The 17,774-nt window shown below is 35.3% G+C and overlaps 1 protein-coding gene across 2 annotated transcripts; it reads left to right on the forward strand.

The window, feature by feature from the left end:
- Positions 1-17,047: 17,047 nt before the first annotated feature.
- On the forward strand, positions 17,048-17,769 carry LOC118011278 (small ubiquitin-related modifier 2-like). 2 transcript variants are annotated; one of them, XM_035005908.1, is made up of 3 exons: positions 17,048-17,154; positions 17,371-17,413; positions 17,635-17,769. In XM_035005908.1, exons 1-3 carry the CDS (start codon positions 17,048-17,050, stop codon positions 17,767-17,769), a joined length of 285 nt encoding a protein of 94 aa, XP_034861799.1. The 2 variants fall into 2 exon arrangements, with proteins under 2 accessions (XP_034861799.1, XP_034861809.1); XM_035005918.1 differs by having other exon boundaries at positions 17,707-17,769.
- Positions 17,770-17,774: the final 5 nt, after the last annotated feature.

Genomic DNA, 17,774 nt, shown 5'->3' on the forward strand with positions numbered 1-17,774 from the left:
TGTATTTAGTTGTACTTATGGTTAGTTGTAGTCAGGTATGAGTATAGTTTTAATAGGTATGGTGGGTTTCAGGTAGTTATGGTGTTCAAATTATAGTCATTTTATCTAGAATATAATAAACTTACAGACTTATCTTCAGATCTTTCAAAGCTTTCATGATCCATGCCCACTGGACAATACTATTTTATTCAATCACAATCACTTGACTTTGTTACTTACAGAGAACATAAAGTGTAATGTCTTTCAACACAAAGTCACATATATTAGGTATGGTGGTGGGTTGTTATTATTCCTAAATGTTTATGGTTATTAGTTGTGTCTACTAATTAGTTGTGGTCACTTATGACTCTAACTAGCTGTGGTTAATAATTATGGCTACTAACTACTTGTGTTTACTATGTATAGTTAGTTGCAATTATGGTTACTTATGGTTATGGTTGGCTAACTAGTTGATGTTGCTAGCCTTAACTACTAACCAGTTGTGTTTATTAGTTGTGACTACTAACTAGTTCTGTTCTTGGCTATGTTTGTTCTGTGTGTTCTGTTCATATGTTTTGTTCCTGCTACTAACTAGTTATCATTGATATTTGTGGGTGCTGACTAGTTTTAGTTGCTATGTATGATTAGTTGTAGTTACCTGGTATAGTTGTGGTTATTTTGTGGTTGATTATTCTTCATTAGTTATGGCTACTAGTTTTGGCTACTAATTAGTCACAGTTGCTAGTTATAGTGATTACTAAATATGTGCTTTTTATATAGCTACTAACTAGTTATAGTTACTAGGCATGGTTGGTTTGTAATTCTGGTTAGTTTTAGTTATGGTGTTTGTGCTTGCATTTGGTTATGATTCTCGACTAGTTATAGTTACTAATAATACTAGTAATAGTTACTAATCTATTCACTAGTTGTGGTTACTTGTTGTGATTACTACCCAGTTGCAATTACTATCATGAATGCTAACTAGTTCTGATTGCCATTTATTGCTATTTCTGGTTGGGTATCTTTATGATTAATTATAGTTGGTTATATTTATACTTAGTTATGGGTATAATTATTTGCAGGTAGTTATAGAGTGTTAGAATGTTGGATTTCCAGTTATCTGACCTGGAATGTAATCTACTCACAGCCTTATCCTCAGGTCTTCCAAAGCTTTCATTTTCCATGCCCACTGGGCAACATACTTTCCTTGCCTTCTGCACCCCATATGTTCTGCTCAGACTTCAAAGGCACCTGACAGCAAAACACGAACCACTTGTGCAATTCTTATTTCTAGAAATAACTCCTTCCCCAAATCCCCAGTTCCCAGTTCCAAGGAGAGAAGTAAGCTGGAAGATCAGGATTCATCTCTCTTTCCACAAGACTTTCTTTGTAGTTCTAGCATAGCACTAAATACATTCTAGCTTCTATCAGGGTTAATATCAATGTCTGTGTTTGTTTTCTTCACTGGATTGTGAGCTCCTGGATGATAGACTTACATGCCTTATATATTTCTTCATATAGTGAAGTATGGAAGTGGTTCTAAAGTGCTATACCATGTCATACTTGTGAATCAGTCATAATTAATACTACTAACATTAGAATAACAAAGTTTAAGATGACTTATTTTGTTTTGATACACATATGTGTATATGCATGTACATATACATTCATTCTAGGTTATCCCGAAAACAATGTCATCCTTGGTTTATTCTGATATGCATTTATTTATTTATTTATTTAGAATACTTAAATGAACAAAATCAAGAAAGTTTATCATTGGCAACCATTAACTTTCTCCCTTCATGTGTCTGCAGGGCACTGATGCACGAATTATAATTAAAAAAATCATCTATTTTGGCATGGGTATCCATGAAATGTCCTAGAAAAAAAGCAAATTGAATATGGTCCAATATGTATATGAAAAAGAAACTACCATATCCTGGGAGTGATAAACGTGTTTTTCATATCACTAAAAAAGTAATTGTAGTGTTATTAAGACAGAATTAGATGTAGTAGTAGTAGTAGTAGTAGTAGTAGTCATAATAGTAAAAGTAGTAGTAGTAGTACTAGTAGCAGTAGTAGTAATAAAAAGGAAATTTTGCTGAATGATTGCTTTCTTTCCAGATATTGCACTTTGGACTTTACTGTGAATTTTCATATTTGAAACTCACAACAAAAATACCAAAGAGACACTTAATAATTCTACAGTTCAGATTTGGAAGGCAGCTATGCTCACCACTATACCACCAATGCCGGCTTGTACAGTTCAGATTTGTCATGAGAATTAATTGAGGAAGCATGTAGAAAATACATTGGAAACTGAAAAGCCACAGAAATGCAAAAGCAATCATAGTATAATAACAATAAATTCCTTTACTACCAAATTTCATTTGATAAGACAGGTTGCATTCCTATTTGAGACCTCCTTATCTAACTACCAAGAAGTAAATTCTCTCAGGAATTTTTAATATGAGTTAAAATTCTCTTTTCTCCTATACCCAAGGTTTTCTAGATGTTAGTGCTTCAGGAAGACCCCATGGTAAAGCTGGATTAGAAGGTATTATGATTTAAAGCACTTAACAGTGAAATTATGGGGCAAGATGTTTATTTAAAATTATTTCAGAATACCTATAAGTATAATCATCCAAGTAGAATAGTTTGAAAATAATGAGAAGGCTATAGAGATAAGGTGTTACAGCAAAAAGTAAATACACAAAAATCAATAGGTCACCTGTCCACAAACAAAAGTCAGTCGGCACACACAATGAAAATACAAATATAATAAAAACAGGAGCAAAAAATATGATTGTTAGGCACAACATCATTGTATCCTTTCCAGACATCTAAGAAGAGGCAGAAGTCCCTAAAGAACAATAATCTGGATTGCAAATTTATTAGGTACCTATACCAAGGGATGAGCAAGGTCTTATCAAGCAGCATACATCATACAGACCTGTGGCTTATTTCATTTAATTCTCATAGTCCCTTATCCTGGGAGTGATAAACGTGTTTTTCATGTAAAACGTGTTTTATCATGTAAAATTACTATGCATTTTGTAACACAGGGTTGTTTTCTGTTTGAAAGAGGCAATATATTTAAAATACTTTTGTTACCTGAAATGTGAAAAATACACATAAGTGATTATATTGTCACATTTATTTCCATACCCACCAACCCAAATTCATTACTGACAGTGATATCCTATTCAGAAATCCCTTACACACAATTATTTTTTGAAAAGTTATTATTAATGAAGTTTAACACCCACTCTGTCTCTCCCATGTTTAGTGCTCCTCTCTCTATTGTGTCTGGAGGCCATGTGGCTACCATGGCCCAAATGTATCAACTAAAAGCAAAATTGTTGCCATTGTAATAATCTCTTTTGTACTACCACTAATACTATGAAGAGGAGAAAGAAAAAAAGTAGTTATATTGCATAACTGGTGACTTACCAAGCATACAATGTCTTGGGGTTTTGGGGTGGACTATCTCTTAACCCTCTCAATAAACCTGTATCACTGTTGGGATGCCTGGGTGGCTCAGTCAGTTAAGTGTCCACCTCCCGCTCAGGTCATGATCCCGGGATCCTGGGATCAAGTTGTGCATTGGGCTCTTTGCTCAGCGGGGAGCCTGCTTCTCCCTCTGCCTGACATTCCTCCTGCTTGTGCTCACTCTCTCTCTCTCTCTCTGACAAATAAATAAAATCTTAAAAAAAAAACAACAACCTGTATCACTGAATCTTGTACTAATTGAAAGACAGGGGTTTGTCATGAGGATTAATCAGACAACATGACTAGATACTTTTGGAACTGGAAAAGCAACAGAGAAATTAATAAATATTATTATCACAGTGGAAAAATCTGTACCTAAAAAAAAAAAAAAAAAAAACAGTTCTGACATGTTCATTTCCTATTTACAACCTGCTTAATCACCAGGATGTATGTTTTCTTTTCTGCTTCACCACCACTATTTAGTTGTTTTCCTTTAAACCAAAAAGACTAGCTATTGATGCTCTAGTTGGAGGATTGGAAAACCTTACAGGGACTGGCAGGAAAGCCCTTGCAATCCATTATGGAAAAGGAAAGCTTCCAGAATTGAAATAGTCTCTTGCAACTCACTGATTATGATGATATAGAATAAGGCTTTATTTATTATAACTCACAAAATATAAAGCTATCATTCTCCACTTAGAAATATGTGAAATATAATGACAATATTTGAAATATGTGAAATATAATGACAACCATGCATAGTTAAAACTGGGAGAAAAAATAAAGAACATTTAAATATTGAAGAATCATAATACTGATTTTGACTAAGAGAGAACAATTGAATATATACAAAGTTTTTTTCTTGCATTTGCCTAGGCTGACTAATTATGTGGGTGAACAATAGTTTTCTTCAAGAATTTGATTAGGGAAATCAATTATTTCCTTAAACTATAAATGAATTCACACTACTCATTGTGGGACCATGAAAAATGTCGATTAATCTCTAAAATTCACCACTGATTTCCTTTTCCAAATATAGTATCACTTTGACAACCATGATTTAATGTCTTCATTTGATATTAACCAAGTGATATCCAACTAGATTAACCTTGAAAAAGATACACTAGTTTGAGACACATAAGATGCACTAAGAGACAGTAAGATACACTAGCTCAAGAGCAAGCACAAAATCATAAAATCAATCTATAATGCAATTATGAAAACAATAGGTTGAAGACCAACTTAATGATAAAATGTTCAATAGAAGAGAGCACATGAAATTGAGCAATCTGAAAGTATTCTAAGTTCTAACCAAAAAGCACCATTTAATTGTCTCATACTCCATATATACACAGGTTGAAGTATACAATATGTATACACCTCACCATGATTATCCATGGAATATTCTAAGGAGAAAAGATGTTGCATAACCGTGGGGCATAGTATGTTTCCTTTTAAATGAAAAGAAAATCAATGCACAATTGGGATGTAAAATTGAATATTGGTCCATATATGTTTACAAACGTGAAAAATAATACTGAAAGATAATTCGAAGCTTAAAATTAACATGTAGAATGAAAGATCTATAGGGGAGATTACTAGTATTTCCTTATTGGTCAATAATTATGCTGAAACATTACTGCATTTGATATGGAAGTTAAATAGAACACCATACACACATTTAAACAACTTGTTATAAGGTGTTCAATAAATCATTTAGGGCGTGAAAATTTCCCACATGTTAACAGGTGATCAAAGAACTTACTATTACCATGAGTAACATAGGTTGTATTAAAAGCAATAGTAATAGTAACAGGGATGATGATTATAGAAATGATAAAAAGGATTTTAAAAGGATAAAAAGGATAAACATTTGCTAAATGCTTCCTTACCTTGCATGCAGTGTGCTTAGGGACTTCATGTAGATTAATTCATTTCATCATCACAACAAATGCATGGCATGGAAACCAATATTGATCTGTAACGTAAGTTTGTTGTGAGGATCAAATGAGGTGAAAAATTAAAATATTTTGGGAATACAAAATGGGAAATCAGCAAGAACCATTATGTTATAATTACATAGCATTCCGTATCTAACAAAATATAGTTATGTGTACATTTATTGTTTACAAACTACCTGTCTGAAAGGAAGTTCTATAAGTGCTTCTTGTTAAAATTAACACCTACTTTTTCATAACTACACACACAAATGCACAAACACACACATATACTGACATATCTACACGAAATATTCAGCTTCTTCTATTAAGGATTGATATGTTTGTTGGATCATAAGGAAGGTTTTAAAATTAGGGTACATGGCACTTAATTTTGTTAATTCAGACCTCTGCAATGTAGGACTTTCTCCATATTTTATGTAAGACAATGAGTTATATAATGAGAACAATAGCGTTTTCACTAAAAGTTTGATTAGGATATCAAAAAAATAGAAACATAGAAAGAAATTTATTCCACTCACTTTATGTATGATGCTTAAAAAGAATTCTATATTTGTCAAGGTTTTCATTCTTTTAAGATTGTTAGAAATATTTAATATTATATTAATATTAAATTATTACAATTGACATTTATTTAATGATTAGTTAGGCTGGAGACTTTGGTAACCAGTTGTGTATTATTTCATTGAATCCTCAAAAATCCCCAATAATGTAAAATTTTTGTTAATTTTAACTCATAATCTTTTGAGGATTGAATGAGGTAAACTATGTAATATATTTCTGATATTATATTTGCTTCTGCACCAATTAAATCAAAATTATTAACAAAATTGTGATTTCCTTTTCAAAAACTTCTAACATATACACTCAATACTCTTTTCTATTACTGGAAAGAAATACTACTATTTCATAGCCCAAGCTTGATAGCCAATGGTTGACTAGAATTCAGGTGGCTGCCAAGGTCCAGTTGTATTAACTGGTGGCAAAGTTGCTCCAGTCACTGCAACTGATGGTTGCTTACTTGGGTGTCTTAGTCAGCCAGGGCTGCCATAACAAATGGCACAGACTGGGTAGCTTAAAAGACAGAAATTTACTTCTCACAGTTCTGCAGCCTGGGAAATCTAAAATCATGGTAGGTTTCATTCTGAGGACTCTTGTCTTGGCTTGCAGATGACCACCATCTCACTGTCTGCTCACATGACCTCTTCTTGTGTGTGGAGAGATGGGATGGAGGGGAGATCAAGCTCTCCTATAAGAGCATTAAGCCCATCAGACCAGAAGCCTGTCCTCATGAGTTCATCTAACTGTACTCCCCAAAGGCCCATCTTCAAATACCATTACATTGGGGGGTTAATACTTCAACATATGAATTTTCAGAGGACAAAAACATAACACGGGACAATAAGTAGGTAGGCTCCACATGAAGTCTTTACCTAATGACAGCCTCCTAGATTAACCACTAAAAGAAGCTTGACAAGGAGCTTTGGCAATAGCAGGCACCAAAGTATACAATGGGCCAAGTGTACATTCTTTTAAAATGATGAAGAGCACAATGGAACAAAATGAACAGGTAAATTTCTATCTCACATCTAAAAATCAAAATTCCTATTGGCAACAATTAACTCTTCCCACAAGTCATTTTTTGTGGTTTCCAGTTTATTTTAAAATTAACTGCCTATATCTATATATTTACTCATCTGTCTAGTAATATATTCATCTTGGCATGGATCATGCTCGGGTTTGGTAGAACCCTTAAAGTGTCCCCTGGTGGAAGCATTCCCTCTTGAGAAGCAAAACCTCTAAACTACGAGAACCCGAGCATGTAGAAACAAGAAACACAAATTCTGTAAGTGGGTCATTGTGTTGGTTCCAACACATATGTATTCTAGCTATTAGGAATATAGTACCACATGGGGCACCCTGGATGGCTAAGTCAGAAGAGTATGCAACTCTTGATCTCAGGGTCATGAATTCAAGCCCCACATTGGGTGTAAAGATTACTAAAATAAAATAAAAACAAACATAAAAAAAGGAATACAGTACCACATATCAGTTGTTGATATATGAGTATATATTCCTCATTCTGGAGGACAATATTCCAACTCTGCAAGGTGTTATTCTCTGTCTGGTGTCTTACCTAACACTTTAACAGGCCATTCAATCAATGTTATATTATCAGACCAGTGGTCATGTATCTGTTGCCACACCTTCTTCACCATAGAATAGGTCCCTTGAATCAGACATTTTGTAAGCTTCAAATTGTGATACCAGCAGAAATACTGAGGGCAGAGAAGGCAAGCTAAACCCATATCTGGAGAAAGTGTCAATTCTGTTAAGGACAAATCACGCCATCCTCTATGGTAGAATGGTCTGAAATAATTAACTGACCACAGAGATTCTGGCTGTTCTCAGTGAGTACTCCATGCTTTTGAACCCATGTATTGCCTCTTTTCTTACCATCATGGCTACTCTACTCATACACCCATTGTGCAAACACTGGGGTGGGCCAAGGACAGAGGCTGGCTGACATGCACAGAACAAGTCAGAGATAATGTTGTGCAAATGTAATTTGGAGATCCAAATATGTCTGTCGCACCTGGACTCAAAGGTGGTCTTTGCTAAATGGAGTTGCCATTCTTTTATCCATGACCTTGCCAGAAGCAGCAGCAGCAGGAAGATGTCCTGCATTTCACTTCTACCTCACAAATAATCTAATGAGTCTGTCTAATTGTTAGAACCTAATTCACTATCAGAGCTCTAACTGTAATTATGAGGGTAGAATGGAGTTTCAGTTAATCAATCCACAATATCTACTACATTTATTAGAAATTTATGTGCTTTGGGGCACCTGGGTGGCTCAGCCGGTTAAGTGTCTGCCTTCAGCTCAGGTCATGAACCCAGAGTTCTGGGATCAAGCCCCACATCAGGCCCCCTGCTCAGCAGGGAGTCTGCTTCTCCCTCTGCCTCTACCCCTCCCCCGCTTGTGCTCTCTCTCACTCACTCTCTTTCTCAAATAAATAAAATCTTAAAAAAAGAAATTTATGTGTTTTTACTCAAACGTGTAATTAGTCTATTACTCTTAGTTACCTTTATCAGGTTTGTGTTAAGGTTTTGCTAGCTTCATAAAATTAATTTAATATCTATGCATGTTTTTGTGTGCCTGGATTAGTTTATATAGCATAAGAGATACCTATACTTTGAAGATGTTTGGAAGATATTTAACAATCTTTCTAATTTCTTTTTACACTTAATATTTTTATAATAACAATTGTTTCATATCTGTGAGAGGAATAGGCTAGGCCATGCCATGGTAACAAACAAACCAAACCACTCAACATAATCAAATGGCTGCATAGGGCAGTTCTCCTCCAAGGGGTAACTCTTATGTTGCTTTGAGTTATGGCATTGCTATCTCAATGTAAGACCTCCTCTTTTATCATAAAAAAGGAGGAAAGTGCACAAAAGCAATTGAATGTTCCTGTCATTTGTCCTCACAACCCATTGGCCAGTATTAGTCATATGGCTCTATTTGCATCCAAAGGGATCTTCTATATGACCAAGAGGTAGAGGAGAAATTGGTATTGGTGAACACTAATAATCTCCATCATAGTCTACCAAATATTTGCTTCATTCTTCTTTCCACAGGGAAACCATACTTACCTCCTCTCCAAGGAAGACTGTTAAGAAGGCCAAGAAGTCCCTCAATCTGTCATCTACAAGCTGGAAAACAAGGAAAATCAGTGGTGTAATTCAGTCTGAGTCTGAAAGCCTAAGAATTGGGGGCTGATGGTGTAATTGCTGGTCTGAATCTGAGAGCCCAAGAACCAGAGTATTGATATAAAAGGGCAGGAGAAAATGAATGTCTCAGCCTAAGCAGAAAGAATGAATTGCCCTTTCTTCACATTTTTGCTCTATTAAGGCCCTCAATAGTTTGATGGATACCCACCCACATTGGTGAGAGTAATCCACTTTACTCAGTCTACTAATTCAAATGCTGATCTCTTTTGGAGACATCCTCACAGACACGCCCAGAAACAAGGTTTCACCAGCTATCTGGGCATCCCTTAGCCCAGTCCAGCTGACACATAAAGTGAACCATTATACCAATCAAACCAGTAGCAATCACCAAACGCTACTATCACTCCTAGGACCAGTACTAACATTTTTTCTAGCCCCTTCCTCTATATTTCCCTACTAACATTGTTATCCAAACTCTTCCCTTATATTTACAAATTCCCTAATCATATGTGCTAAGTCTATTATAAGTTACAATTTCACCAAAGTTTTGCCACTGAAAACTCCTACCATGAAACCACTTAGCCAGTGTCACACTTCAGGTTTTTGTTAAGTCAATACCACACTTTCAGTGCCAGTTTCTGTATTAATCAGGTAGGCTATGGTGGCAAACAGTCCTACAATCTCAGTAGCTTAACACAACAAAAGCATGCTTCTGACTTATACAAATTACATTGTGGATTCAAGCAATTCTCCAGAATATCTTCCTTCTATATGGTGACTGAGTAATCAAGCTACTTTAAACTTGAAGCTCTAGCATCTCAACACAAGGCCTCCTCAGTTGCTGCAGCTAGAGAAGAGAGGTGGCAAGAGAGTTGCACATTAGCAATTAAATATTTCTTTTTTTAAAGTTTTTAACTTTAATTCCAGTTAGTTAACATACTGTGTTATATCAGTTTCAGGTGTACAATATAGTGATTCAGCAGTTCTGTACATCATCCTGTGCTCATCACAAGTGCCCTTCATAATCCCCATCACCTATTTAACCCATCTTCCCATCCCCCTCCCCTCTGGTGACCATCAATCATTAGATTGCTCTCTAGAGTTGAGTCTGTTTCTTGATTGCTCACTCTCTTTCCTTTTGCTCATTTGTTTTCTTTCTTGAATTCCACATATGAGTGAAGTCATATGGTATTTGTCTTTCTCTTATTTTGCTTAGTATTACACCCTCTAGCTCCATCTATGTCATTGTAAATGGCAAGATTTCATTCTTTTTTATGGCTGAATAATATTATAATAATATATATTATATATATACATAATATATATATATAATATATAATAATATAATGTGTGTGTGTGTGTGTGTATACCATCTCTTCTTTATCCATTCATCAATCAGTGGACACTTGGTCAGCTTCCATAATTTGGCTATTGTAGATAACACTGCTATAAACATAGGGGTACATGTATCCTTCGAATTAGTGTTTTTGTATTTTTTGGGTAAATACCCAGTAGTGTGATTGCTGGATCATAGGGTAGTTCTATTTTTAACTTTTTGAGGAAGTTCTATACTGTTTTCCACAGTGGTTGCAACAGTTTGCATTCCCACCAACAGTGCAAGAGGGTTCCTTTTGCCCCACATCCTCACTTGTTTCTTGTTTTGTTGATTTTAGCCATTCTGACAGGTGTGAGGTGATATCTCATTGTAGTTTTAATTTACATTTCCCTGATAGTAAGTGATGATGAACATCTTAGCAATTAAATATTTCAACTGAAAACAAAAAATATAATTTCTGTTCATAGCCTATTGTCCAGAACTAGTTAGATGGCCCTAATTACAAGAAGGCTAGGAAAAATACCCTTCCAATGTGCATAAAATGGAAGAACCAGGCACTGTTGAACTCCAGCAATGTATATCTCAGATACTATTGGAAATATTATAGCTTATAGGTAGGAGTACAACTGGAGTTCATAAGCCCTAAATTCAAGCCCTAGCTTTGCTATTTGCTACCTGACAAATGGCTTAAACCCTGAGCCTTGGTTTAAAGTACAGATAATAATAGCTATCTAATTGGATAATTATTTATTTTAAGTGCTATTATGCTTGTACATTCTTAGCACAGCTCCTGGCACACAGGAAACATTCAACTTATTGTTCTATATAATGCATGGTGCATAAAGACATTGTGATCCACTAAGCTGTGATCATGACCAGTAAAATCTGCTGCCGATAATCTCAGGGACATCATGGCAGTACCACTTGTAATATACACATTATGACAGTTCTCAGGCATTTACCAGTCTTTAGCCGACTGGGAAAATACTGACACTGTTACACTCCCCACAATAAATTAGAGTGAAGACCATGATGATAGCAACGTATTGACAAGAAGAAAATTAATGTGACAGAGGCTATTTCATTTTGCTAAAATATCTAATTTTGTAGAACAATGGTCATTTACTATAATCAGGAGCTACTCCAAAATTACATGGTGAAATAGAAATTCGAAAAGGAAACACATAGCAAAAGCAAGTAAATGACCCCGAAGAGCCTCTCAAAAGAGCTGTTTGTAACATCCTTTTTATCTGGCTTCTGCAAATGCTATTACAACACCTCCTAAGTAATTTTATCCAACCTTTATCTGTCATCAATGAGGATTTTTTAATACATAAAATTTCATAATTTATATTACTGGAATGATGTTTTGGCCCTTCTAAGGAAATAAGTGTATATTACAAATAGAGATTTTTCTGTGAAATGACTCATAAGTTAAACATATTTTGTATGTTCATGGCACTAAATACTCAGGGTTTATGCAATATGTTATTTTTAATGCTTTTAGATACTAAGTTTATTATAAGTTTAATGCTTATAATAATATCTTCATATCAGACAAAAGTTTTCAAATTTGTATATTTTTTCAATCTGTGATCAAATATTCCTCAAGAATTATAAAATTAGCATGTGTTCACTGAAAACAATGGAATAAAATAATATAATGATCTTATGGAAAATACATATAATTACCCCTACACACACACACATACACACACCCTTCCTTCCTCACCTCCAAACTCCAGTGTATTATTCCATACTTTTCTCAGTATTCTGTGTGTGTATGTATTTTACTTGGTATATCATGAATATCTCTCCAAGTCATTAATATAGATATAACTTATTCTTTCTCTGGTTGCTGAAGAAAATGCCTATTATGAATATACAATGATTTGTTCAGGCTTCCACCCAATGGTGAATATTAGTTTCCAATATTTTGCTATTATAGATAATGCTTCACTAGGCATTCTTATATGATCCAGCAATTCCACTTTTGGGTATTTATCTGAAGAAAATCAAAACATTAATTTGAAAAGATATATGCACTCCTAAGTTCATTGCAGCATTGTTTACAATAGCCAAGATATAGAAGCAACCTAAGTGTCCATTGGTAGATGAATGGCTAAAGAAGATGTGATATGTATCTACAATGGAGTATGGCTCAGTCATAAAAAAAATGAAATCTTACCATTTACAGCAACATGGATGGACCTAGAGGGTATTATGCTAATTTAAATAAGTGAGAGAAAGACAAATACCATATGATTTCACTTATATGTGGAATCTAAAAGACAAAACAAATGAACCAACAAAACAAAAGAGAAAAGACTCATAGATACAGAGAACAATCTGATGGTTGCCAGATAGGAGGTGGTAGGGGTTGGGCAAAATAGAGGAAGGGGATTAAAAGATACAAACTTCTAGTTACAAAACAAGTAAGACACTGGGATGTAATGTACAGCATAGGGAATATAGTTAATAATACTGTGACAAATGTATGGTGACAGATGGTAGCTAGATTTATTGTGGTGATCACTTTGTAATGTATAGAGATGTTGAATCACTATGTAGTACATCTGAAACTAACATAATATTGTATATCAACTACATTTCAATAAAAATATAAGCACTCTTATGCTTATATCCTGTATCAATAAAAAATAAGCATCTCACAGTGACAGAGGGAGAGGAAAAGAGTTAGATTTCTCTTGGTACTGAATCTGAAGTGAAAGATATCTGGGATAATATATACCCAAACCATTTATAGATAATATCTTGGAAAGGGGCCTAGGAGTGGGGTCACAGGGCAATTAAATATTATTTTACAGATTTTCCCTGATATTTGCTTATCTAAAACATATACTACCTTTATACTCAGAAAAGTAAATTAAATTAAAAATTTGAAGATATACAGAAATCATTCCTTCTGCAACCAATTAACAAAGTAATGATATGGGCAATATCAACAGGGAAGGATGCTAAATATGCTATAGAAGGTATTTTAAAAATTATCTTCAAATAGTTTATTAAAAATATATGAACAGGAGTCCAGAGTCTCTTATGGTTTATCTCCCAGGAAACAAATTGAGGGTTGCAGAAGGGAGGGGGGGTGGGGGAATGGGGTAACTGTGTGATGGGCATTAGGGAGGGCATGTGATTTGATGAACACTGGATGTTATACACAATTAATGAATCATTGAACGCTACATCAAAAACTAATGATGTACCATATGTTGGCTAACAACATAAGTAAATAAATATCCTCAACTGGAAAAAAAATTAACGATGTACTATATGTTGGTTAATTGAACTTAATAAAAAAATGCATAAACAGCATATTAGTTCCTAGGGCTGCCATAATAAAATACCATAAACTAGGTGGCTTTTAAACACGAGAAATTTATTCACAGTTATGAAGCCTGGAAATCCAAAACCAAGATGTCAGCAGGTCCATGCTCTCTCTGAAGGCTATAGGGGAGAAATTCTTCCTTGCCTCTTCTAGCATCTGGTAGTTACTGGCAACTATTGGATTCCTTTGCTTGTAAATGCATCATTCCAGTCTCTGCCTCTATCTTCACATGGCCTTCTCCCCTCAGTGTCTGTGTCTTCCCATGGCATTTCTCTCTTTCTGTCTCTGTATCTCTTTTCTTCTCTCCTTATAAGGACACCAGTCATATTCAATTAGGATCCTAATCCAGTATGATCTCATCTTAACTTGATTATATCTGCTAAGGCCCTATTTCCACATAAAGTCACATTCACAGGTAACAGGGGTTAGGACTTCAACATGTCTTTTGGGGGGATACAATTTAAGCCACAGCAAGAGAATAATAATGTGGAAGTTTATAGACCTAAATATAAATACCAAATGTTTCTGAAAGATAAGATTACTGATTACATATATTTCATTCTTTATAATTTTCATCATCTTTTAAGATTTTTCAATGAACATTTGTAAAAACTAACATTTATAAAGCTGAAATGACCTATTACATTTTGTTACACACACGTACACACACACACACAGCCTTATCCTTAGGTGAGGATGGAATTTTCCATGGGGCTAGTTTGGTTAGTAGAGTGCTGCATATGTACTTGATATCAAGGGTTGTCTGACTGCTTGGAGTGTATTTCTCTTAACATCTCTCTTCAGATGACAGTATTATAATCATAATAAAAGGAACTGAAAATGCTACATCCCATTTTGTTAGGCACACCACATCTCTTCACACATGAACACATATACTTCCTTGTCTTTAGTTAAGAACGGAATTTTCCATCACTGAGCAGTGCAGCCTGTACATCTTTCATCTCTAGTTGCCTGACTGCCCTAGGGGTGTCTTCCTTGTCATCTACCTATGTAGATGACTAGCTCTGGTCAGCAGCTGCTACTTATCAATATTTCTATGCTTTCTAAGGAGAGAAGAGAGATCATGGGGGGGGAGGGGAGAAAGAGAGAGCATAAGGAAGAGAGAGAGAAGATATTAAATTTTATTTTTCTTACTGGTTATGATACTGTATGATTTACCTATATACATATAAACATACATACAATGGAATACTAAAGTAGCCTGATAAAATGATTGAAGATGAACTCCTTGAAGTGATATGGAGTGATATTAAATTATATGAAAGAAGCAAATTCAAAAATAGCATGGTTAAGTGATTCCTTTTTTGGAAAAAAATGATGCTAAAAACTGACCCCATAAAAACTAACCTCATCATGTTGCACACCCCTCTCCATGTTTTTTCACTTATGGTAGAGAAACTGTCCCTAAATCCAAGAAGACTGCATTAAAGACATAGTGCTTTAGTTGAACAGTGGTTCACAGTCTGATTTTTTGCCAACTAGCAAGGCAAGCTGCAGTTATGACTTCAACACATTCATAATTTCTACTTTTCAAACAGATTTGAAGGGAGAGTGAGAATTAGTGGCTTGAAATGTAGCTCATGACACAATTCATAGCATGGTTAGGGTTACCTTCAAAGATTCTACCACAAAGATGGTAGACCAGGAATGAATAATGAGTGATAGGAAGAGCAGGCCCACCTGCTGTGAATACAGATAGACATGGGTTCTGATTTGAGCTTCCCCACTTCCCAGCTGTGTGACCTGGGGCATGAGGCCAACAGTGTTCAGTCCCTTGCCCCATTGCAACATTGGGCTAGGTCTTTCTTTTTCTAATATGCATGTCCAAATAGGTGAAAAATGAAATCTCTTTATTATTTATATTTGGAATTAGTTAACTGTTAATGAGGTTGGGGAGTTTTTTGGGGGGACAGGGGAGGGCTATTTGGTTTTTATATAACTATTGGTCATTTTTATTTTGTTTGTGGAAATGTCACTTCCACTCAAATTTCATTGGCCAAAGTCAGTTTATGGCAATGCCTAAATCCAAGGATGTTGAGAACAATCCAACAACACACCTAGAGTGAGAATCAGAAATATTAGGCAAACAACGATATTGACTACTATAGATAGATTTCCAGAAGTGGAATTGCTTGGTCAATGACAGGCATATTTGAAATTTCCATAAATATAACTTCCAATGTTCAAAAGGGATATAGCAATCAAATTTCAATAAAAATGTACAAAAGTACCTATTTCCACACATCCTTTCCAGCTCTGGATGTTGTCATATTTTTGTAAATATTTTTAATGAAATACAACATAAATAAAGTATCAATGTACAGCTTGATATTTTTGCTTACAAAATGAACACACTCATGGAACCAACACCCAGATCAAGATATAAAACATCACCTGCACTCCTCCATGTCTCTCTCAGTCATTAGCTCCACAATGTAAACCACTATTTTGACTTCTATAACCATAAATGAGTTTTGCTTATTTTTGAACTTTATATAAGTGGAATCATACATGCATATTCTTTTGTATCTAACTTCCTTTGTTCAATATTATATTTGAAATGTATTCATGTTGTTTGTGATAGTACTTCATTCCTTTCCACTGCTGCTACAATTTTACTGGATGAATATATAACATCATTAGTTTGTTGTTGATAGGCATTTGGGTTATTTACTATTTTGGACTGTTACAAATAACGTTGCTATGAACATTCTCATACTTTTATTTTGGTTCACATATATAGGCATTTCTGTTGTGCTTATATACGTGACTGGAATTACTGAGTAATATGGTAAGCTCTGATATGTATAACCCATCAGTTTTCCAAAGCAATTTTATCAATTTATATTCCTACCAGCAATGTATTAGTTCCCACATCCTTGCTGACATGTCTATTTTTTTTTTAAATTTTAGTGTTCCTCAAGGGATGTAGAGTATTATCTAATTGTGATTTTAATTTGCATTTACTTGATAACTAACAAAATTGAGTGCCTATTTATTGTCTTATTGGCCATTTGGATATTGTATTTTTGGTGGAGCTGTTCAAGATTTGTCACTAAAAATAATTAGGTTGCCTCCTTCTTCTGTCACTCCTGGTGCTGCTAGTGTGCTCATTGGGTGTGGACCTGGTACCTCTTTTGTGAAGCAGCAGCTGAGGAGATTCTGGTACTCACCATGGCTGATGAAAAGACCAAGGAAGGAGTCAAGACTGAGAACAATGACCATATTAATTGGAAGGTAGAGGGACAGGATGGTTCTGTGGTACAGTTTAAGATTAAGAGGCATACACCACTAGGGCACCTGGGTGGCTCAGGCGTTAAGCGTCTGCCTTCGGCTCAGGTCATGATCCCAGGGTCCTGGGATCGAGCGCCGCATCGGGCTCCCTGCTCGGCGGGAAGCCTGCTTCTCCCTCTCCCACTCCCCCTGCTTGTGTTCCCTCTCTCATTGTGTATCTCTCTGTCAAATAAATAAATAAAATCTTAAAAAAAAACAAAGAGGCATACACCACTTAGTAAACTAATGAAAACCTATTGTGAAAGGGTTTATCGGGGCGCCTGGGTGGCTCAGTTGGTTAAGCGACGGCCTTCGGCTCCGGTCATGATCCTGGAGTCCCGGGATCGAGTCCTGCATCGGGCTCCCTGCTCAGCGGGGAATCTGCTTCTCCCTCTGACCCTCCTCTCTGTCATGCTCTCTGTCTCTCATTCTCTCTCTCTCAAATAAATAAAATCTTAGAAAAAAAAAAAAGTTTAAAAAAAAGAAAGAGTTTATCAATGAGGCAGATCAGATTCCTATTTGATAGACATCCAATCAATGAAACAGACATACCTACACAGTTAGAAATGGAGGCTGAAGATACAATTGGTGTGTTCCAGCAGCAGACTGGAGGTGTCTACTAAAAAGG

This window comes from Mirounga leonina, unplaced genomic scaffold, assembly GCF_011800145.1.
Source record: "Mirounga leonina isolate KUSES-001 unplaced genomic scaffold, KU_Mleo_1.0 Mir_101664, whole genome shotgun sequence".
Classification (NCBI taxonomy): Eukaryota; Metazoa; Chordata; class Mammalia; order Carnivora; family Phocidae; genus Mirounga; species Mirounga leonina.

What these genes read in the sequence shown, in the direction of transcription:
- LOC118011278 (XM_035005908.1), top strand. Translation starts at nt 17,048, where the DNA reads ATGGCTGATGAAAAGACCAAGGAAGGAGTCAAGACTGAGAACAATGAC. An exon ending in GTACAGTTTAAGATTAAGAG is followed by an intron (nt 17,155 to 17,370) that starts GCATACACCACT and finishes AAAAACAAAGAG; the next exon opens with GCATACACCACTTAGTAAAC. An exon ending in TGAAAACCTATTGTGAAAGG is followed by an intron (nt 17,414 to 17,634) that starts GTTTATCGGGGC and finishes AAAAAAAGAAAG; the next exon opens with AGTTTATCAATGAGGCAGAT.